The 19,487-nt window shown below is 28.9% G+C and overlaps 1 protein-coding gene across 5 annotated transcripts in view; it reads left to right on the top strand.

The window, feature by feature from the left end:
- Positions 1-18,846, top strand: part of LOC107447528 (tight junction protein 1) — a 137,204-nt gene extending 118,358 nt beyond the window's left edge. For 4 of the 5 annotated variants that reach the window (XM_087166516.1, XM_087166515.1, XM_087166517.1 and 1 more), the window contains 7 exons: positions 1,759-1,788; positions 4,328-4,373; positions 8,743-8,877; positions 10,408-10,484; positions 13,282-13,484; positions 17,364-17,426; positions 17,506-18,846. In XM_087166516.1, the coding sequence (XP_087022642.1) occupies positions 1,759-1,788; positions 4,328-4,373; positions 8,743-8,877; positions 10,408-10,484; positions 13,282-13,484; positions 17,364-17,426; positions 17,506-18,088 (1,137 nt within the window). In that variant the 3' untranslated portion in view covers positions 18,089-18,846. Of the gene's footprint in view, positions 1-1,758; positions 1,789-4,327; positions 4,374-8,742; positions 8,878-10,280; positions 10,340-10,407; positions 10,485-13,281; positions 13,485-17,363; positions 17,427-17,505 lie in introns of those variants that run through there. The other variant, XM_087166519.1, reaches the window with a different exon arrangement.
- Positions 18,847-19,487: the final 641 nt, after the last annotated feature.

The following is a 19,487-nucleotide window of genomic DNA, read 5'->3' as shown; positions in this document are numbered from 1 at the left end:
TTTTTTTAAAAAATTTACTGCTCTATATGAAAGTACAATCTGAAACCAGGGATGAGATTCTTCCGCGGATTCGCGGATTTCCGCTTTTTTTCAGATTTTTCCATTTTTCCCACTAATTTCCGCTGAAATTTTTTTTTGCCCAAGTTAAAATGTTTTATGAGGAATTTAATTTTCCGCGAAGGGAAATTGTTGAAGTCCCTTTTCCTCCCTCTGAAGTTTCTCTAAAAATCATTTCCTTGGGATAAAACTGGTTGACCTTTATACAGGGATGAGATTTTTTTTGTCTCTTGAATTCCAGCCTTTTTATCAAAAACTCCGATTCTCTAAAAGTTTCGTTTTTTTAAAATAAACATCCCGTTTTTTTTAAATTCAGTCATTGAAGTAAAATAATTCTATTTATTTACGATTTTCAAAGATAAACAGAAAATTCAATCTACGCCCTAGCTGCTAACCCTTCCGCATTTTTACTTATTTTAGCTATTTTCTCCGATTTCACGCACAGAAAATAAGATTTTCCGTATTTTTTATCCGTCGGCTGGATAGCTCGTATTTTCGTAATTCAGATCTCGATTTTTATTCACGCGATTTTAATATCAATCATCGATTTTCGTATTTACCTGATTTAAAAGTTGCACATTGCGAGTCTTATTTACGCTATTTAAATATCGTATATTATGATTCTTATTTACGACATTTAAAAATCCAATATCGTGTTTCGTATTTATGCATTTTTAAAATCTCGATTTTATTATCAAATCTCGATTTTCGTATTTACCTGATTTAAAAGTTGAACGTTGCGATTCTTATTCAGGCGATTTAAATATTGTACAGTGCGATTCTTACTTACGAGATTTAAAAAATCAATATCGCGATTTGTAATTACGAGCTTTTAAAGCCCTATGTAGCAATTCGTATTCACGTGAGCTTAAAATCCAATATCATGATTCGTTTTTGTGGTTGTAATATCGCGCGATTTAAAAATTATGCATCGTGATCAAAAAATTAAAAAATCATGATTTGTATTTTCGCATTTTTTAAATTCGATGTAGAGTTTCATATTTACGTGATTTAAAAGTCTCATATCGGAATTTATGTTCACATGGTTTACAAATTTAAAAATCGCACTTTTTTGTCAAATTTTTGTTTATATATATATATATAGAGAGAGAGAGAGAATTTTTTTTTCCTTTTTTTCTTTTTTTTTGTTTTTTGGATTTCCTCTTTTATACTTTCTGACTACTCTCATCCCTGTGAAACGCTCTAATAGATAAATTTTAAAAAAAGAAGAGGTATTTTAATAAAATTTTGTATTAATTTATTTGCATTGACATACTTACTGACTTTCACTCACTCTAATAAAGATTTTTCCCAAGTAGTAGTAAAATAAGAATTGAAAAATCAATTGTAAATAGAATTGTCAAACAAGTTTTATATTTTGTCCGAGTTTAAGCACTCTGGCATGCCATTATCTTACATATATGTAAATGTTTATTTATTCTTATGTAGTGGTTGTCAAAATCATTCTAAATTAAATTTTATAAATCCAAAAATTAAATTTGGAAAAAAGAAAAAAAAGAAAAAAAAAACATAATTTTTGCTATCACTTTAATATAAAAATAAAATCACCCAGGAAATCTGGATGAATTGGCAACTATGCGCTAATAATAGATGTGTTCAATAATTATGAATATGTATGTTCTAATAATTACTTATAAATAATCTATAATATTTTGATAAAACCTTTTCATTCTTTTCCAGCCTCCTTTTGATTATATTCAACAGCAGCAAGTGAGTATAATTTTTCCTAGTTTTCATTCCTTGTCAGGGGTCTGTCCAGGCCATATTTACTACCATTTAGCAGTACCTTCACGAATTCAACTTTAGGAAGTAGTTTCACAAAATACTTTTCTTAAAAATATATTTTTGTATCCCTTAAGAAACGATTAATCATCCATATTTTTGTGTTAATTATTTACTGTAATTTTCACAAAATCTCAAAAAGCCCTCGAACAAGAATATCGTAGTTTTCTGTAAATAAAAATCTAAATCTGGATGGAAGTTATATTTTGTTTTATGACTGGTGTTAAACAGTCAATTTTGAGTCCTTGATGACTCCATAGCCTGGTCAATTTGATCCCCCTTGGGTCAATCATTTGATCAAACTAGCCCATACCTTCTCCTGTTTTTTAACAAAGACTCCTGTATTTTACGACTATCTCCTGTTTAATTGTATATTTTCTCCGTTTTTGTTGAAGAATTTTAAAGAAACAGACAAATTTGACGCCAAAATATCCGCAGATGTCAAGTATATTATTCTTCTTGCTTGACAGATTGTGCTTTTGTCAGTACTGTAGTAGGTTTTGTGTTAATATTTTAAGTACTCCTTGCGGTCAGGCTTGCTGTGGGACGTTTTCGTGGTTTTCCTCTCCATGTAACGCAAAATTGAGTTAGTTCCATCAAAAAGTACTCCACAAAGGCAAATTTCTTCCAATACTTGATTGATCCAGGAGGCTACGGATTTGCTGGCTACAAAGTTGAATATTAGTAGCCAGTAAGCCAAAATTGGGTTTGCTGTTTAAAAACCGTTATGAAATGGTTTAAGTAATTATAAATAATGGTTTAAAAAAATCCCCTTTAGATGAAGATTTATACACTTTTTTTTTACTTTGCTAAATGTATCTCCAATTTTGAATTTCTCTTTTTTACTTGCATGATTAAATGTGTGATGTTAAAACTTTAGTCGTAGCTCAAAAAATCTCCTGTTACAGTGTAAAGTCGCATATCCGGAATCGGTGGGACTTCCAGAAGTCCGTATAATAGATTTTTCCGTATAATAGACCCCCAAGGTAAACAAAGATTAAAATGATTTAATAAGCAATCTGAATCTAAGAAGCAAAAAATAAATAAACATTATTTTTAAGGGGAATAATGTTTTAGCATTAGAATATCTAATCAATCAAATATAAAATATTAGAAGAAAAATATTATTGCTGAAAATATGGAAAACGAAAATTTTTTAACAGTTATGAAAATATTAATCCGCCATTTTGAACTAGAATGATTTAAGCAGGAAGGGGAAATTCACGTCATTCTGGAACAAAGCTTAAAATGATCTAAATCTAAGAAGCAAAAAATAAATAAACTTTATTTTTAAGGGGAATAATGTTTTAGCATTAGAATATCTAATCATTAAAATATGAAATATTAGAAAAAAAGATATTGCTTAAAATATAGAAAACGAAAAAAATTGACATATGAAAATAATAATCCTCCATTTTTAACTAGAATGATTCAAGCAAGAAAGGGAAATTCCCGTCATTCATTAAGGTGGGTAGGTTGAGCAGAAAAATTCATTTCCTCCTTATTTGTGAAAGAAAATAAGTGTAAAGAGGAGATCATTTAAGTTGGTGGGGAAGTAACAAATTGTTTTCTCTCCAATCATTGGTTATCAATTAAGCATAAAGGCAGGGCACGCTGATCGGGTTCTCTTTATTTTTTCTTCTATGACTAAAAGAATCTGCTAAAGAAAGAATGTTACTCCCTTTTTCCCCCCGCCTCCTAAATGTTAAATGGTAGGGGGAAGAACGAATGTTTTGTTTCTCAAGGACGTGTATCCTTTTAAACCTATTCAAATTTTCCATTTTGACTCCCCCTCCACCTTAACGCTTGCCCCGTTTACCCTTTTCCACAGTATTTCTTCTTTCAATAAAAAGGTTCCAGGAAATGCCTCTTTTACTAGCCACTTGCATGGGAAAGGAGGGGAGGGGGAAGGGACTCAGTTGCGGTCTTTTGAAAACAAATGTTCCTCTTTTTCCTACATTCCAATGGAGGAGCGTCACTAACGGTCACTCAATGGTCTTGGTAGATCTTCACCTCCCCTTTCTGGTGATTTATGGGTTCGATGCGTAAATCAGTGGTTCAGTGCAAGCTAGAAATATGTTGGTTTTTTTTTTGTTTTTTTTTTAAGGAAAGGGGAAGAAGGAGAGATGTTTGTTTATTTTGATTGTTAAAAAGTGTCCGGGAAAAGGACGTCCGGATATGGGACGTTACACTGTATTTCGTTTAGCCCTTCGTATTTCAGCAGCCCTTCGTTGAGGACTTTTTGGATGGAACTCATTTGTGTTAAATGGAGACCACAATTAGCAAGAGGATTCTCTCTTAATATATTTATTCATTTTGCAATAATCCCCAATTCAGCCCCTCTTATTAGCCCCTTCTTTAAATTTCTGCAATTCAATTATATTTTATTTCTAAAATTCTTATTAAAGAAAATTTCTAAGAAATCTTTAAATTTTATCTGTTTAAATTTATTATTTTCTAATTTCAGGATTCGTTATTGAACACAGATATGAATTCTGCAAAATATATTTCAGGTAAGACATCATTTTTGTTAATGTGAGTCCTATGTTATTATGCGAATCCTATGCTATGTCAGAGCTTTGATACCAAAGGAGTCAAAAAATTATTTATGCCTCATTAAATGCAGGGACCTAAAAGCCTCTCATTAAAAATTATGTAAAAAATAAAGAATTAGTTGTCACCAGTATAAGATGTTGAAATGAAACTACTCAACTAATCATCAAAATCATTCCACTAGACTTATGAAAATACAGATTATATTTTTTGACTAAAAGCGAGGTCTTATTTAAAAAATGAATTCTCTTAACCCGTGAAATCTGTTCTTCTTGATGTCCCAGAATCTTGTTTCATTCATAAAAATACTGATTCCCTTATTAACAGCATGAGTTCTGTGTCATTTTACCCTGACTTGCCTCTCTTGACTACTGCAGCTTTTCTAGTATTGTTTTTCACCTTTATTTTTCGTTAGCAACTTGACGTTTTATGTTTGAATTTTCCTTCTTAGTGAGAATAAGCCCTTATTTTGAAAGGCTTGAAACATGTCAACTTTTATTATCTTCATATTTTTTTTTAATTAAATTGAAATTTTCAGTGATATTTCTTCACTGTTTTGTTATTTATTTGCTATCCCCGTAGGGTATGTTTTCTTATTTCCTTTTTCGCAAAGATTGTAAGAAATATATGTTAAGGGAACACCCCATACACCCATTATAGTGCATGTATGCACAATATATAGTCAAACTTTGAAATTCCCAAAAATATATATATATATATAAATTTCTTATGCATTTGGATATTGAAATAAAAAAACTCTTTAAGATTTATAAGTACAATAAAGCCTTTTTGCCTTTTTTAACCATTGATTTTGTGAAATAATTCTTTTAACCAAAAAAATTACTTCTGAAAGTTTCAAAATACAGTATTGTGAACTTTCAAGAGACCAAAATTTTGGTTCATTATAACGGGAACTTCACCTTATCCATTCTGCAAATAATTTTAATTGATCTTACCAAACTCTCCCCTTTTATTACACATTATTTAAATAAATGATGAATAGAATTAAAATCCAGAGTTGACTGAAAACTACGTAGTAACAGAAAAATGTGTTAACTTTTATTTTTTATTACTCTTTGTCTTGCATACAAAAAAAAATATTAAGTATTCTTTAGCTGATGAGCAATCCTCAACATCAGATATGGAAACACTTCCCGACTCTCAGATAATTTTCCCTGAATTTATGTTATTCCTGTTTTTAAACCTCTTTAACCAGTCATTTGAGCACATAAAAGTAATCTCACCCAATCACTTAGCAAATTCATCGTCTTTGACTTAAAGCATTTGTCCAGATACTGGAAGATGGCATCTTCTTTGAATGCTGAATCCATTCAATAATGAAGCAAACAAGAAAGAATACTCATTGCTACATTCCACGCTATTAATGGTTTAAAAAATCGGTATATGTATTTATTTTGAAGTAGACATTTCAATATTATTACAAAAAAATGAAGAAAATAAATCAGTGGAAGACAGAAAAAAGTTCATAATATCCAACTTCCTTTCATTTTTTGGTTCACTATATCCATAAATAATAACATTATATGTGTGCATTAAGGCACAGGAGTGAACATTTCGTTCACTATAAACCGTGTTCACTATATGATTGTATTTTTATATAAAAATTATCTGAATTGCCCATCATAGCCATTATTAGGAAGAAAAAGAGTTATTTTTAGTTTAATTTCAACACCCTTATGAAGACAAAAACCCAATTTGTCATTTAGCTATCAAATGAAGGATACAGGAAATATTAAAAACTCTTAGCTGAAGTCTTATTTTCATTATTTATCTACACAAACTTTATATTTAATAAGTTTTAAAAATACTTGTATTTTGGAAAAAAAGGCAACATAAAACTAAGAAAATATATTTATTAAACTGCAAAATGTTTTACTCACAACTAGGGAAAAATAATTTAAGAGTTTCATGTTGCTCTTATTAACATTAAGTATATTTTTTCTTTTTTTAAAATTTATGTGTCTGTTTTGAAAAACAATTAATTTTGACATGGTTAAGATTAAGAATATATTTATAAATTATATTTAAAAATATTTTTGGTTTAAATCAATAATTAAAAAAAAGAAAAAAAAACAATCGAGCGATTTAAGTCATACCAACGCTTCTTAAAAATATAAATAAATAAATATCAACCTCGATAATTGAGCACAATAGAAATACTTTTTTTAGACTTAATTTACTGAATCCCTAGTTTTCCTTCTTTTTTTTTTTTTTTTTTAGTTGAGGTAATACTTTTCTGAAAAGTTTAATGTTCATCCCCATTGTTTTCAATTCCAAATGGTGTTTTCAGAATGAATGAAATTTTATTTAAAACAATGTCTATGATATCTGCGCACCTGGAAAGTCATGAATTTTGGTATTGAACAAAATTTGTCATGAAATGTCATGATTTTAACTATTTTTTTCAGAAGAATCATGGAAAATCATGGGTTTACAACGTCAAAAAATCTTAATTTTTAAAATGGAATTTACCTCTCTCCCAATTTCACAGTGTTCTGATGTTCCAAATATCTAAATTTTTTTCACAATCCCCACTCACAGTCATATTCTATTAAAATATGAAATGTTTTTATCCTGTTCTTTAAAAATGATGGTTTCTTTCGAAAAAGGAAAGAAAAAACATTATTTCTAGAGCGAATCATCTTTTAAACTTCTGTGATTTCAGAATTTATATATTTATTACTTATTTTTTATTTTATCAATTTAAAATTCTAGTTTAGGCTTTTTATATTACACTAATTTTAAAGAAGAAATAAAACTGGTTTAAATAACTGCATATATCTGACAGTATTTAGTTATTTGATTTTCTATTTTTTCAGCTATTTTATTGCTTCAACTCTTTCTTTACTCTGTTTTTTAAGTTTAATATCAATAAATATGAAGGTGCAGAGTATAACAGTTTTGGTTATGCCTATCATTTCAATTAATGTTATTATAATGCTTTTTTAAATTTATTGTTGTGTTTTCTTTTGAGAAAATAGTAACTTTGGTAATTCATGAAAAATTCTTGAAATTATTCATGGAAAGTCATGAATTTGAGAATCTAAAATGTAGCCCTGAATGTCTCAAAAAATAGAAATTTAAAGTTTTGTAACTACTGAAACAAAGTTATATACTTTTATAAAAAATCTTCCTAAGTCATTTTTGATACATGATTGGAAATGCTGTTAATGAATTTAGGCATAAAATTTTCTTATGGAAAATACAATCCTAATTGTTTAGTCAAAATCGCAGTTGCGGTCTTTTATTTCTCAGAAATTTTTTCAATTCAAATGAAGTCAAATTTTATATTGTCCTATATGGATTGTTTAAGATTAAAAAATTTATGTACATAGCAATTCAACCTTACTTTTTTACCTTTTCAACATTGGGTAATAGAGTTTCTCGACTGAATTGCAATAATTCTTGATTTACGAAATTAGTTCTATAGATATGACAAAAACTTCCAAAATAAGTGGCATTCATTCATTAGCATACTTAATGTCTCTCCTTTTAGATGAAAATACAATAGTTAAATCAGAAGTTATTTAGGATGTACAATGTGCATCCAATCTGCTAATGTACCTGACTAAATTATTCGACGCACTATAAGATTCTATGAAGAATCCTAATTATCAGGTGATACTATACAACTTTATTGTTTTTGTGCAGCTGAAACCGGTTTGCACTTGTTTATGTTCGCGTATCAAATAGTTAACATTGTAATGCAATGTATTAAAAATATATACAAATAGGAAGTATATTAAATAATCTCCGAAATGAAAAACCCATTACATGAATGTTTAAATATAGAAGTATTGCATATAAATTCGTGCAAAACATGTAAACAACTGTACGTCTAATTATTTGGTCTAATTATTATAATATACTAATATAATACCTGGTGTAATTAGTTCTAGAGATATGACAGAAACTTCCTATATTTATATAATATATCGTTTAATTTATCCAATCGTCGAATTTATATTATATACACATCTATTGATTTGGTCTAATTATTATAATATACTAATATAATGCTTGATATAATAAATGTTCTATATTGATATAATATATCGTCTAATTTATCCAATCGTCGATTTTATATTATATATCGTCTAATGTAACCAATTGATACACTAACGTAAGCATGTGCAAAACGGTTTCAATTGTGTAAAAACAATAAGGCTGTATAGTATCACCTGATAAATAAGATTTTACATATAATATTAAAGTGCTTCTAATAATTTGGCCAAAGACTGTATATAATTACACCAGAACTAGTAATATTTTCTTATTTTGAAGTTCATAAAAAAATATGATTTTCAGGAAGTGATGGTACTCTAAAAGCCCGATCACCACTCCAAGCTGAACCCCCGCCCAGGGTTGATAGAGCCAACAAGCCCACTCATTATAGAACAGCACAAGAGCGAATGTTTGCACGCCACTCTCTTTTGCTTGAAAGTGAGTCTTCCTATCAGGGGGGGGGGGGAGCAAAACCACAATTTAAAAACAAAACGTGATTTTTTTTTTCATTTAAATCATTTTTTTTGTATTATATAAATTAACTGGCTATTATTATTTTATACAGAGATTTTTTAAGTGTGATCAGATCTTTTTGTATCAGCTAATTGTTTTGTATATAATAATTAACTGGCAGACTAATTTAAAATTAAAACCTTAATTTTAAGCTTAACTATTTCCCTTTCCAATTTTTCATAAGTTTTAAATTGAAATAAATTATTTTTTATGTGTGAAAAACATACCATCAGCTTACTATCCTGAGTTATCTCGCTCAAATGAAAAAAGTTAAATACAGTACAGAACCCGTTATCCGGAAATCAGAAAACCGGAAAACCAAAAAACCGGAACGAAATTCGATAAATTTTCCCGCCATTTTTTAAACAAAATTTTTTTTTCTTTATTTTTCTTTCTTTTTTAAAAGATGTTCACCTTACCATCATTTTGGAAATAATCATTAGTGTAATACTTCATCGTTTTTTCTTCTTTTTAAGATTATTTCCCAAAAAAAAATTTTTTTAGTTGGGTTTAACAATAAAAAAACGGCTTTTTGTAGCGATTCAGAAAACCGGAAAAATCAGTTATCCGGAATAGGAATGGTCCCGATCGTTCCGGATAATCGGTTCCCTACTGTATTAGTCTTTGTGAGGAACAACACAAAGTGATAAAAAAATCAGTGAAGTTTTTCCTTTTAAATCCAGCGTGTATACACAAAATACGTTTGCTGTCCCACAGTGCAAACTCTGAAACAAACTTTTTATCCCAACAGATTTTTTCTTCCAATCGACTAAAAACGCAATAAAACGAATTGGGATAATAAATATTTGCGACCTATAGATACTCTGGATAGTAAGGGAAGCTGTTAAAGATAACTTGTGTCTTATCAAATGGAGAATAAATTAGATTTGGAAACATAAAAAGAGCTGGAGACCCACAGTTCTCTAAACATTTTCATAAATAAGAGGCAGAAAAGCATCTAAAGCATGATAATTGCATATTTTAATATTATTTTTATCATAATGTTTAAAAAATTATTTCAATCATTTATGTTCTTTGTTTGCTTTTGGTATGTAGGAAAATTATCTGTTTAAAGTGATTTTTGTCCAGATTATTGATTATGTATTAAAAAAAAATTACTATAGAAGCTTATTTTTGAATAATTGTGATTGTTTTTTACTGGTACACTTAAGGATTTAATTGTTTGTGCTTATCCTGCAAAGTCATTAAAATATTGACTAATTATCTTAATTACCTATGTTTTTTTAAAATTAGTTCTTTAAATTAATTATTTAAATAATAATTTTAATCCTTGACCCTTTTTTATCTGATGTCCTTCATTCTTTTAGATGCCCAAAAGGATCCAACTATTTTAATTATTAATTGTGACTAATTATCTTAATTACTAATGTTTTTTAAATTAATTGTTTGAATAATAATTTAAATTCTTCAAATAATTTAAATCTTTTGTTTTAGGTGCCCAAAAGGATCCACCCGATTATATAAACACAGGGGCTCAACCTCATTCATTGGAGCGGTCAAATGGTAGATTGGTAAGATATTTTATTTTTGTACTTTTACTAACCTTTCAAACTATTCTTTTTTCTAATTTGAATTTATGCATTACTTGTCATAACACTCAAATTCTTTTACAAAAATATTATTTTTAATTGTTATCAGGGCTCGAAAATTAGCCCGTCCGCCCATCCTCGGCGATCAAGAATTCCCCACTCGTCCGCGCAGATGGCCATTTTCCCCTTAATGTTCGTAATACATTTTCAATTTTTGTTATCTTGCAAGAGTCTAGCGCCTCACTTTTAAAATGACCCTCTAATCTAGAAATACAGCAAAATATTGCGTATGGTGGAATTGATGTTTTCTCTGTCTGGGAGTACTGCAGTGGTTAAAAGGGGCTTTTTAGCAATGAACGTACAAAAAAACCCATTACGTACTGGTCTTAAACAAGAAGCGTTAAACGCAATTATTTACATCTACCTAAATGGAAAATCCCTTTCAGATTTCTGTGAAGAAAACTCTGTAAATCATTGGCTTCATTGTGAAACTGGTGAACTTCATATTTGATTAATTTAAAAACGCAGTACCCTCACATAAATTGACATTCCAGATAACTTGACCTTTGTCATTTAAATTATTTCATAAAAGAAATAATAGGTTACTATTAGTAACCTAGTATTCCTTTTATTACTGTATAATGTAATCCTAGTAACTACTTATTCATTGTGCAATTTATATAAATGTTTGTAATAAATAAGAGAAAATTATATTTTTATTTATTTAGAAGCTACAGGTTAGTTTCAAAGGAGGACGGGTACATTGTTGGACAAGCCGTCCTCGCGGGACGTGTAAATTTCTGTGTTTCTCCGAGACCTGATTGTTATGACTCTTTTCATTCTTTTTTTTATTACAAAAAATGACATATTTGATAGTTTTTTTTAAAGCTTTGCTTAATTTTAAAACGAAGAAAAAAGTATGTAATTTTTCTAGCCAAATTTATAAAAGGTGACAAAGTATTAATCGCTTCCCTTGCCAATTTTTTTGAAAAAAAATAATTGGCAAAGAATCAACCTATTTTTTTATTTCATTAATAAATACAAGGAACTAAAACAAAACATAATACACAAGTTCTAAGTTGAAATTTTAATTTTTCTTTGTGTGAGAAAATATTTAATTTACTCTCAGTTTACTATCCCAAATTATCTGGATCAAACGAGAAAAGTTAAATATTAGTCTTTGTTCACCTCTTCATCATCCGCATTACTTTCGCTCAGGAATGCAATTTTTTTACTCTTTTTTTTTCTATGTAAATTCTTCCACCATCGTATATACAATTGAACAAAACACGTCTACAATCCCACAAATAGCAAACCTCCCATATAAAAATGGCTAAACTTCCAATCACAGAAATTATCATTATTTTTTGTTTTGCTTCCGGCCGAGTAAAAACGTGTTGACAAATTCTGCTATGCCCAAGTTTAGTAGAGATAATAAATATTTGCAATGTGTACATACCCGAGTTAATTCAAGATAATCAGGTTGACTCAAGATAATCGGGTTAACTCAAGATAATCAGGTTGACTCAAGATAATCGGGTTAACTCAAGATAGTCAGGTTGACTCAAGGTAATCGGGTTAACTCAAGATAATCAAGATCTCAGTTATGAAGGGGGTATGACATTCCGGTACTTTTTGTTAAGGCAAAACCTGGTTCTGAAACTTCTATGAACATTTTGCTTCTTTTCATTTTGTAATTTTAACTTTGGTTTTTTTGAAAAAAGTTAAAATTACAAATTTTATTATTATTGGTTCATAATACTAACTAGTTAAGAGGCTGTTTATGTGCAAAGTTTTAAACCAATGGTGCAATTCAGACCATTTGTTAACTATCTATATAACCCTACTTAAAATTTTTTTAACTGTGATCGTGATATTTTATTCCCTTATGGTTTTTTCGAGGATTAGCGGTTGAGAAATTTGAAAAAATAACTTAGTATGGATATTTTTAAATTTTTATTTAAGTATTTATTGAATAATTCATAATTTTGCAAACTCCTATTCATTGTAAATTGATTTTTAAACAAGAAAGGTTAAAGGCAAGTAAAAATAAGGAAACATAAGTCAAATAAAAACTTTAATATCTTTAGATGATAATTATTATTAAAAAATTATTTCTTATAATTTTAGATTTTATAGCATTTGCATTCAATACTAATATGTCCTTATTCTATAGCAATATGTCTAGTTCTATAGTAATATGTCTTGTATTTATGTCTTTTTAAATATGTTGTTTGGAATATTTTTTTCTTTAAAATTTGAGATCCTTATTGCTTAATTATGGTGCATTCCTTTGAAAAGTTTTCTCTTACAATGATAATATATTTATTTTAAACAGCATTTTTAAAAAGTGCTTAAAGATGTTCGTTTTTTAAAAGCCCTTAAAGGTGCTTTTTTCATTGGGTGTTTTTAAAAAGTGCTTAATTTTCCCATTTTCAAAATGTGATTTTTCCTTTACCATGTTGATTTTCGTTTCAAATTATGCAAAAAGACACAGTTCACATTGTTCTATTCAACGTTTCCACAGTTAATTCAACTCTAATCTATTTTGGCGTACCGCCTGTCCATTGTGTATGGAAATGCCATTTGTTTTACACAATTCAAAATTTCATGGTTTTTTACAGTTATCAAAAACTATGAACAAAAGTTTTTTTTTAACAAAAGTTTTTTGAACAAAAGTTTTTTTTATTTATTTCTCCAATATTGGCAGGAATGCCTGTTAAATGAAATGAAACTTAAATTATTTATTGTGAATACTGATAATATATTTTGTTTGCAGGGTGCATTTGACAGCTCCTCCTATAGTAGTGACTCTTACAATCAGTATTCATCTAACCCCATGGACAATAAAAATAGGGCTGAACAGCCTTACTCTGCTGCTGCTGCTGGAAGTCCTTACACTATGTATGGGCGACAACAGCCTCCCCCACCTCCAAAAGTGGACAGGTCAAGACCACCACTAAATCTCAATAATAAATACAGGTACATCATGATAATATATAGTCAAACCCCACTATAGAAAACCTGCAAGGGACCGTTCACTATATTCGTTCTGCAAACAATTATAGTTAATCTTACCTAATTCCCCCGTTTTTTATGACACATTATTTAAATAAATGAGCGATAAAATGAAATAAAAAAGTGACTGAAAAATAATATGTAGTAACTAAAAAATGTGATTACTTTTATTTTTTATGGCTCTTCGCCTTGCGTACAAAAAAACTTTAGTAATCTCTAGTTGATGTGCAATCCTCAACATCAGATATGGAAACTGACTCTCAGATAATTTTTCCTGAATTTATGTTACTCCAGTTTTTAAACCTGTATACATTCGAGCACATAAAAGTAATCTCGCCAAATTCATTGGCTTGAAGCATTTGTCCAGAAGATTGCTGAACCCATTTAATAATGCTATTCCATATTGAAGCAAAAAAATGCTACATTCCATGCTGTAAATGGTTTCAATATATGTATTTATTTTGAAGTAGAAATTTCAAAATTATTGCATAAAAAATGAAGAAAATCATATTATCCTCTCTTGTTTTGGTTCACTATATCCACAAAAAATAACATTATGCAGCAAGGCACGAGAGCAAATATTTTGTTCACTATATCTAGAAGTTCTCAGATTAAGGACTTGTTGAGTAATATTGAAGAGAAAAAAAACTGTAAAAGGTAGGGGGGGGGGGATTGAAGCTAGTGTGGACAGTTTATATAAATTTTTATTAAGAAAAATCTTGCTTATTTTTACTTTCAAGCAGGGTTTCTTAATTTAAATCAATTAATTTTTTTAAAAAAGAAAAAAATTATGGATTTGAATCAAATGATGTTTTAAAAGAATTCATTGCTTTGAAAGTCTATATAGCATTATAATTCGAGATAGTTAAATTTTGTATTGAATTTTATAGTTTTAAAATTTATTGTAAATATTTGGTTGTATAAATAGTCATCAAAATTACATGTGGTCTTTGAAATTATATTTTATAAACCACATAATTATATTAATTATTACATCATGTGATCAATAAAAAATACAGCAGTTTTTAAATTGCATTTTAAAATTTTTAAAACTTTTTTTTTTATATTTATGCAAATTTATTTAAAAAGCAAACCAAAATTGTTATAATTTTTTTTTTTATCCTTCTGCATTTTTTTTATCCTTATGTATTTTTTTATCTTTATATATTTGTAAAAAGTAGTTACTGAATATGATCTTTTTTTTTTTGCATGACACATGAAGTTAAAATTCTTCAAATTTTTTAGATTTAAAAATTTTTTGCCTAAACCACATTTTATTCTAATAATGTAATGGTAAATTTCTGAATTTTAAAGTACCTAGAATAAGTACTGAGAATTTAATTTTCCTAATATTGCATACAATATCAGTTTAAACTATTGTTGACATAGTTTTTTAAGGTTATTGACAAATTACACTTAATGTATTATTATTCCACTTGGAATTAATCATATGTTTTATAATGTATAACAGTTCTGTTGAAAAAATTAAACAAATATCATAAAAGAGCTCAACTAAATGATTTGGTCTATGGTGATTACATGCAATGCTCCCTGTGGCAGATTTTTTTCGGGGTTTCCGCGACAAAACTCTCTCACACTAATATTTTTCTGCAAGATATTTTCAATAATAAAAAGTATGTATGTTACTAATTTAAGGTAACAAAAACACTGTGTTTACAAAATCTATGTAGTTTTTTTACTTGAATATGTAATATTTTTTTTAATTCTAATATTATGGGCGATATTCTCGCATTTTGTTGGGGGGCACACACTGATTATTTCCTTTATTACATTTTACAAATCATCATCACATTTAGAAAATAAATAAATATCATGAAATCTGTAGCAGTATAACATTATGGATTGATGACGAAATCTCGCAAATCATACTCCTCAGGGGTTATTCGAATGCATGTTTCGTTTCGAGATTTAATTGTTGTAATAAATAATATCAGGTTTTAAAAACTATGTGGAAAGCAATAACTGCCAGAAAAATCGATAGAATCATTGCCTTAAAAAGTAAAATGCATGTTACGTTTCAAGATTTGATTGTTGTAATAAATAATATCAGATGTTAAAAACTATGTGGAAAGCAATAACTGCCAGAAAAATCGATAGCCTTAAAAAGTAAATGATGAAATTCGGATTTCCTATGTTAACTTAAATATATCGGTAAATCTAAAAAGCCACGTGAAAACCTGTGTTCAATCAATATGGATTTACGATATCTTCGTAAATTGAGCACTTCAAATTGTAGGTTTCTGCAGAAAAGTATTATTATTTTTTACTTCCCAAAAGCAAAATATTTCTACAAGAAGTCGCTATGCAATTCTGCCACTGGGGGGCATTGCTCAGTGATTTATGAATTTAAATTAAATATATTTCAGTGGAGATAATACCATATTTTATAAAATTTCTATGCTTGGCTTAAAATGGGTTAAAGATAAATTCAGTTTTTTTTAAAAAAAAACTAATGGTTAAGTTATTTTATATGGAAATCTTTGTCATACTGCCATCAAGGTATGATCAGGGTTCGTACAGACTCCTTATACTCCTTGGAAATAAAAAAAGTCTCCAAGGAGTACTTGGAACTACTTAGATTTCCAAATTAGTCCTTAGAAACTCCTTATATTATTGCATTGCATAGATGAACTTACTAAGTCTGCTGATGAATTTGTTGTCCAAGCAGGGAAACGAAATGATATGACTTCGCTGTCATAATCTAATAGTTTAAGAAGAACTTTAAAAGAAAAAAAAATTGAACTGCAAGAGTTAGAAGAAAAAAATAACACCAAATAATTTTAATTTTACATGTTACAAGCAAACTTAATGATTAACTGTGATTTTTTTTTTTTTTGTATGAAGTGCCATAGATTTTCTTATGTATTCAAATTTAAAAATATAAGATTGGTAGGTTTTTATGTTAATCTTTAACATCTGTACTATGTACTTTGACAAAATTTATTAAAATATTTGAAAATGGAAAATGTATTTATGTGTGAAAGTGATAACTTTATTTATTTTTCTTGATGAAGTTTAACAAAGTCAAAATTTATTTCAAAATGGGTAGAAAAAATATCTTATGCAAAATATACATTTTTGCGATTTCTTTATAATAACTGCTTTTTAATTTTTTAAAAAAGAACTATCTTTTTATCTTTTACACAAAGTTTTTAAATTTTGGACTCATTGGATACTCCTTGGATTTCACCTTCTGATTTTTGTATGAACCCTGGTATGATATAAGGCAGAACAATTTGTTTTGCTCTGAAAGTTTCTTTAAAAAAAAATAACAACTAATTTTTATGCTTTGTTTTTTTAGGCAATTTTTAAGTAATTAATAATAATGTATTTCTAATTCATATGTTATAAATTTAAATCATATATTTGCAGTCATTATGAATTTACTATATTACAACTTCTCATGTAGTAATGAAGTTTCAAATGATATTGTTCAGGTTTATTTTTGACAATACAATTTTCTTTATGAAATTCAAAGTTATTAAAGTACCTTTAAAAAAGAAAAGAAGTATATTATGAAAAAAAAAAACCCAAATTTAAATAAAAAAAAAAAAAAACGGATTTAAATTTTAAAAAAAAGGAAAAGAAAAAACAGATTTAAATTTAAGAAAAAAACTTCAATAAATCCAATATTTTTTTTAAAAAAAGAAATAAATAAATAAACGGAAGAAATCATGAACCCTGTTTGGTACATATTTGGCATTTTTTTATGAAATGTAATCTTTATTAATAACAGTACTAAGGTTTGTACTATTTCGATTTTATAAATTAATTTTTAGATAAAAAGCTTTTATTTTAAATATTTTCTCTTTTAATTTTTAGGCACCATGAGGAGCGTCCAGCTCCCCCTTCCCCACCTCCCAAGCCTTTATCTTACGATCAGAGGTAACTTTTCCTTCGACTAAAAATATTAAGCTTACTTCAAAAGTAAATTTTTACTGATTGCTTCTTAAAAATTTTGTAGGATGTCTGATGGGCGCCCTGTTCCACCTCCTAAGCCTGGGCAGTACCAATCTTCGAGGCCATGGCAAAATGAGGAGCCACCTCATCGTACGCACGATTTCTTGCCCCCGAGCCACCCGTCTTCGGAAATGATGCCACCGCCCTATTCCGCCAACCAAAGAAGTCGCAACAGTTTTTCCGTGCAGTCACCGCCCTACTACTCGCCACCTCGAAACTACGCACTGAACGACGTGCCGCCCAAGCATTCTCCTTCGGAAGATGCACGCCGGCCCTACAAGTCCGACGACAACGGGGGTTTTGATTCGGGTCATGGGAGCAGCCTGGACAGGAACTATGATGTTCGCTCCTATACCAAAAGCATGGGAAATCCACCACAATGGCCTGCAGCAGTTCATATGAATGGGGGAGGACCCTACCATAATGTAACATACAGAGGACCCCCCAGGAGAGAACCTATGTACCCTCCTCCGTATGACCACCATTCTTCTCCGCCCCCTCCGTCCAGCCTTATTGACCTCTCCAACAGGGAAAACAGAGGCAGTGCTTTTGAACTCTATAAAAAACCTCTTATTTCCTCCAAATGACCTATAAAATTATTATTTATTGAATTTGCAGAATTATTTTCAGTCAAATCCATCATCGAAACCTCTGGTTAAGACTTATTATTTTCTGCCCGCCTGGAAAGTTCCAGTATTGTGTCATGATTTTAACTATGGAAAGTCATGGATTTAGGTCGTCGAAAAATCTAATTTTTGAAATGAAATTTACCCCAATTTCATGGTGTTCCGAATATCTGAATTTGTAACAAAATTCCCACTCACAGTCATATTTTTATTAAAATATAAAATGTTTTTATCGTGTTTTTTAAAAATGGTGTTCTTTCAAAAAAATGAAAGAAAAAAAGCAAATTATTATTATCTTTTAAACTTCTGTGATTTCAGAATTTTTGTTATTATTTTTATTTTATCAATTTAAAATTCTAGTTGCAGCAAGCCAGTCATTGGCGATTTTTTTATTCCGAAATCAGAACAGAAAAATCAGGAGTATTTCTTTCATTCCGATGAACGAGAAAAATGTCTTTAGAATATAGTTCCACAGAAAAAAGGAAGAAAAAAAAATTCTTCGTTTTTGTATTTTTTTCTGCTATTTTTTGGCTTCAACTCTTTCTTTGCTCTGTATTTTAAATTTGAAATCTATAAATATGACGAAGCAGAGTACAACAGTTTTGTTTATACCTATCATTTCGATTATTGTTATTATAATGCTTTTTTAAATTTATTGTTGTGTTTTTGTTGCAAGAAATAGTAACTTTGGTAATTCATTAAAAATTCTTTGAATGAGTCATGGATTTTAAAATCTTAAATGTAGCAGATAACCTGTATTTAAAAACTATGATCTGTGATTGCAGCATGTATTTCAACTGTTACATTATGAACTGTTAGCCGATGAAAGAATTAAATTTTTTTCAAATGGCTCTACCCAGCGAACAAATTGAAAAGGAATGGGGGGGTGGACTAAATTTGACCTTTGCAGTTGCTGTTCAAATTTCAAGATGATACAACAAACAGTTCTGAAGTTATAAGAAGGATACACAGACAAACTCTTCATTTTATTATTAGAGATAAGTAGGTTTTAGTTGTATTATATTTATAAACTTTACACAAAAGTAACTAGTTATTGTTTAGTAATATGTTAAAAAATTTTTTTTGATTCAAATTCGTGATTTTTAAAAAAAAAAAATTAAAGGAATTTACGTTACGATTGAATAAAATATCAAATTTTAATATTGACTATAAGCCACCAACCTTCTGACTGCAGGTTTTGATGCTGAAACAGTCCATTTATTTCCTTCTTTGTGGTTATGTATTCTCTGGGATATTTAAATCTGATATTTATTCTAGTTATAAAATGCAGCTTGTTTTAAATTTCATTGTCAGTTTTTTTAACGTATAGAGTCTATTTTGGGGAACGTATGTGATCTGA

Source organism: Parasteatoda tepidariorum, chromosome 6 (genome assembly GCF_982258835.1).
Source record: "Parasteatoda tepidariorum strain Cologne lab strain chromosome 6, Ptep-v5.0, whole genome shotgun sequence".
Lineage (NCBI taxonomy): Eukaryota > Metazoa > Arthropoda > Arachnida > Araneae > Theridiidae > Parasteatoda > Parasteatoda tepidariorum.
This window is presented reverse-complemented; position numbering and strand designations above follow the sequence as displayed.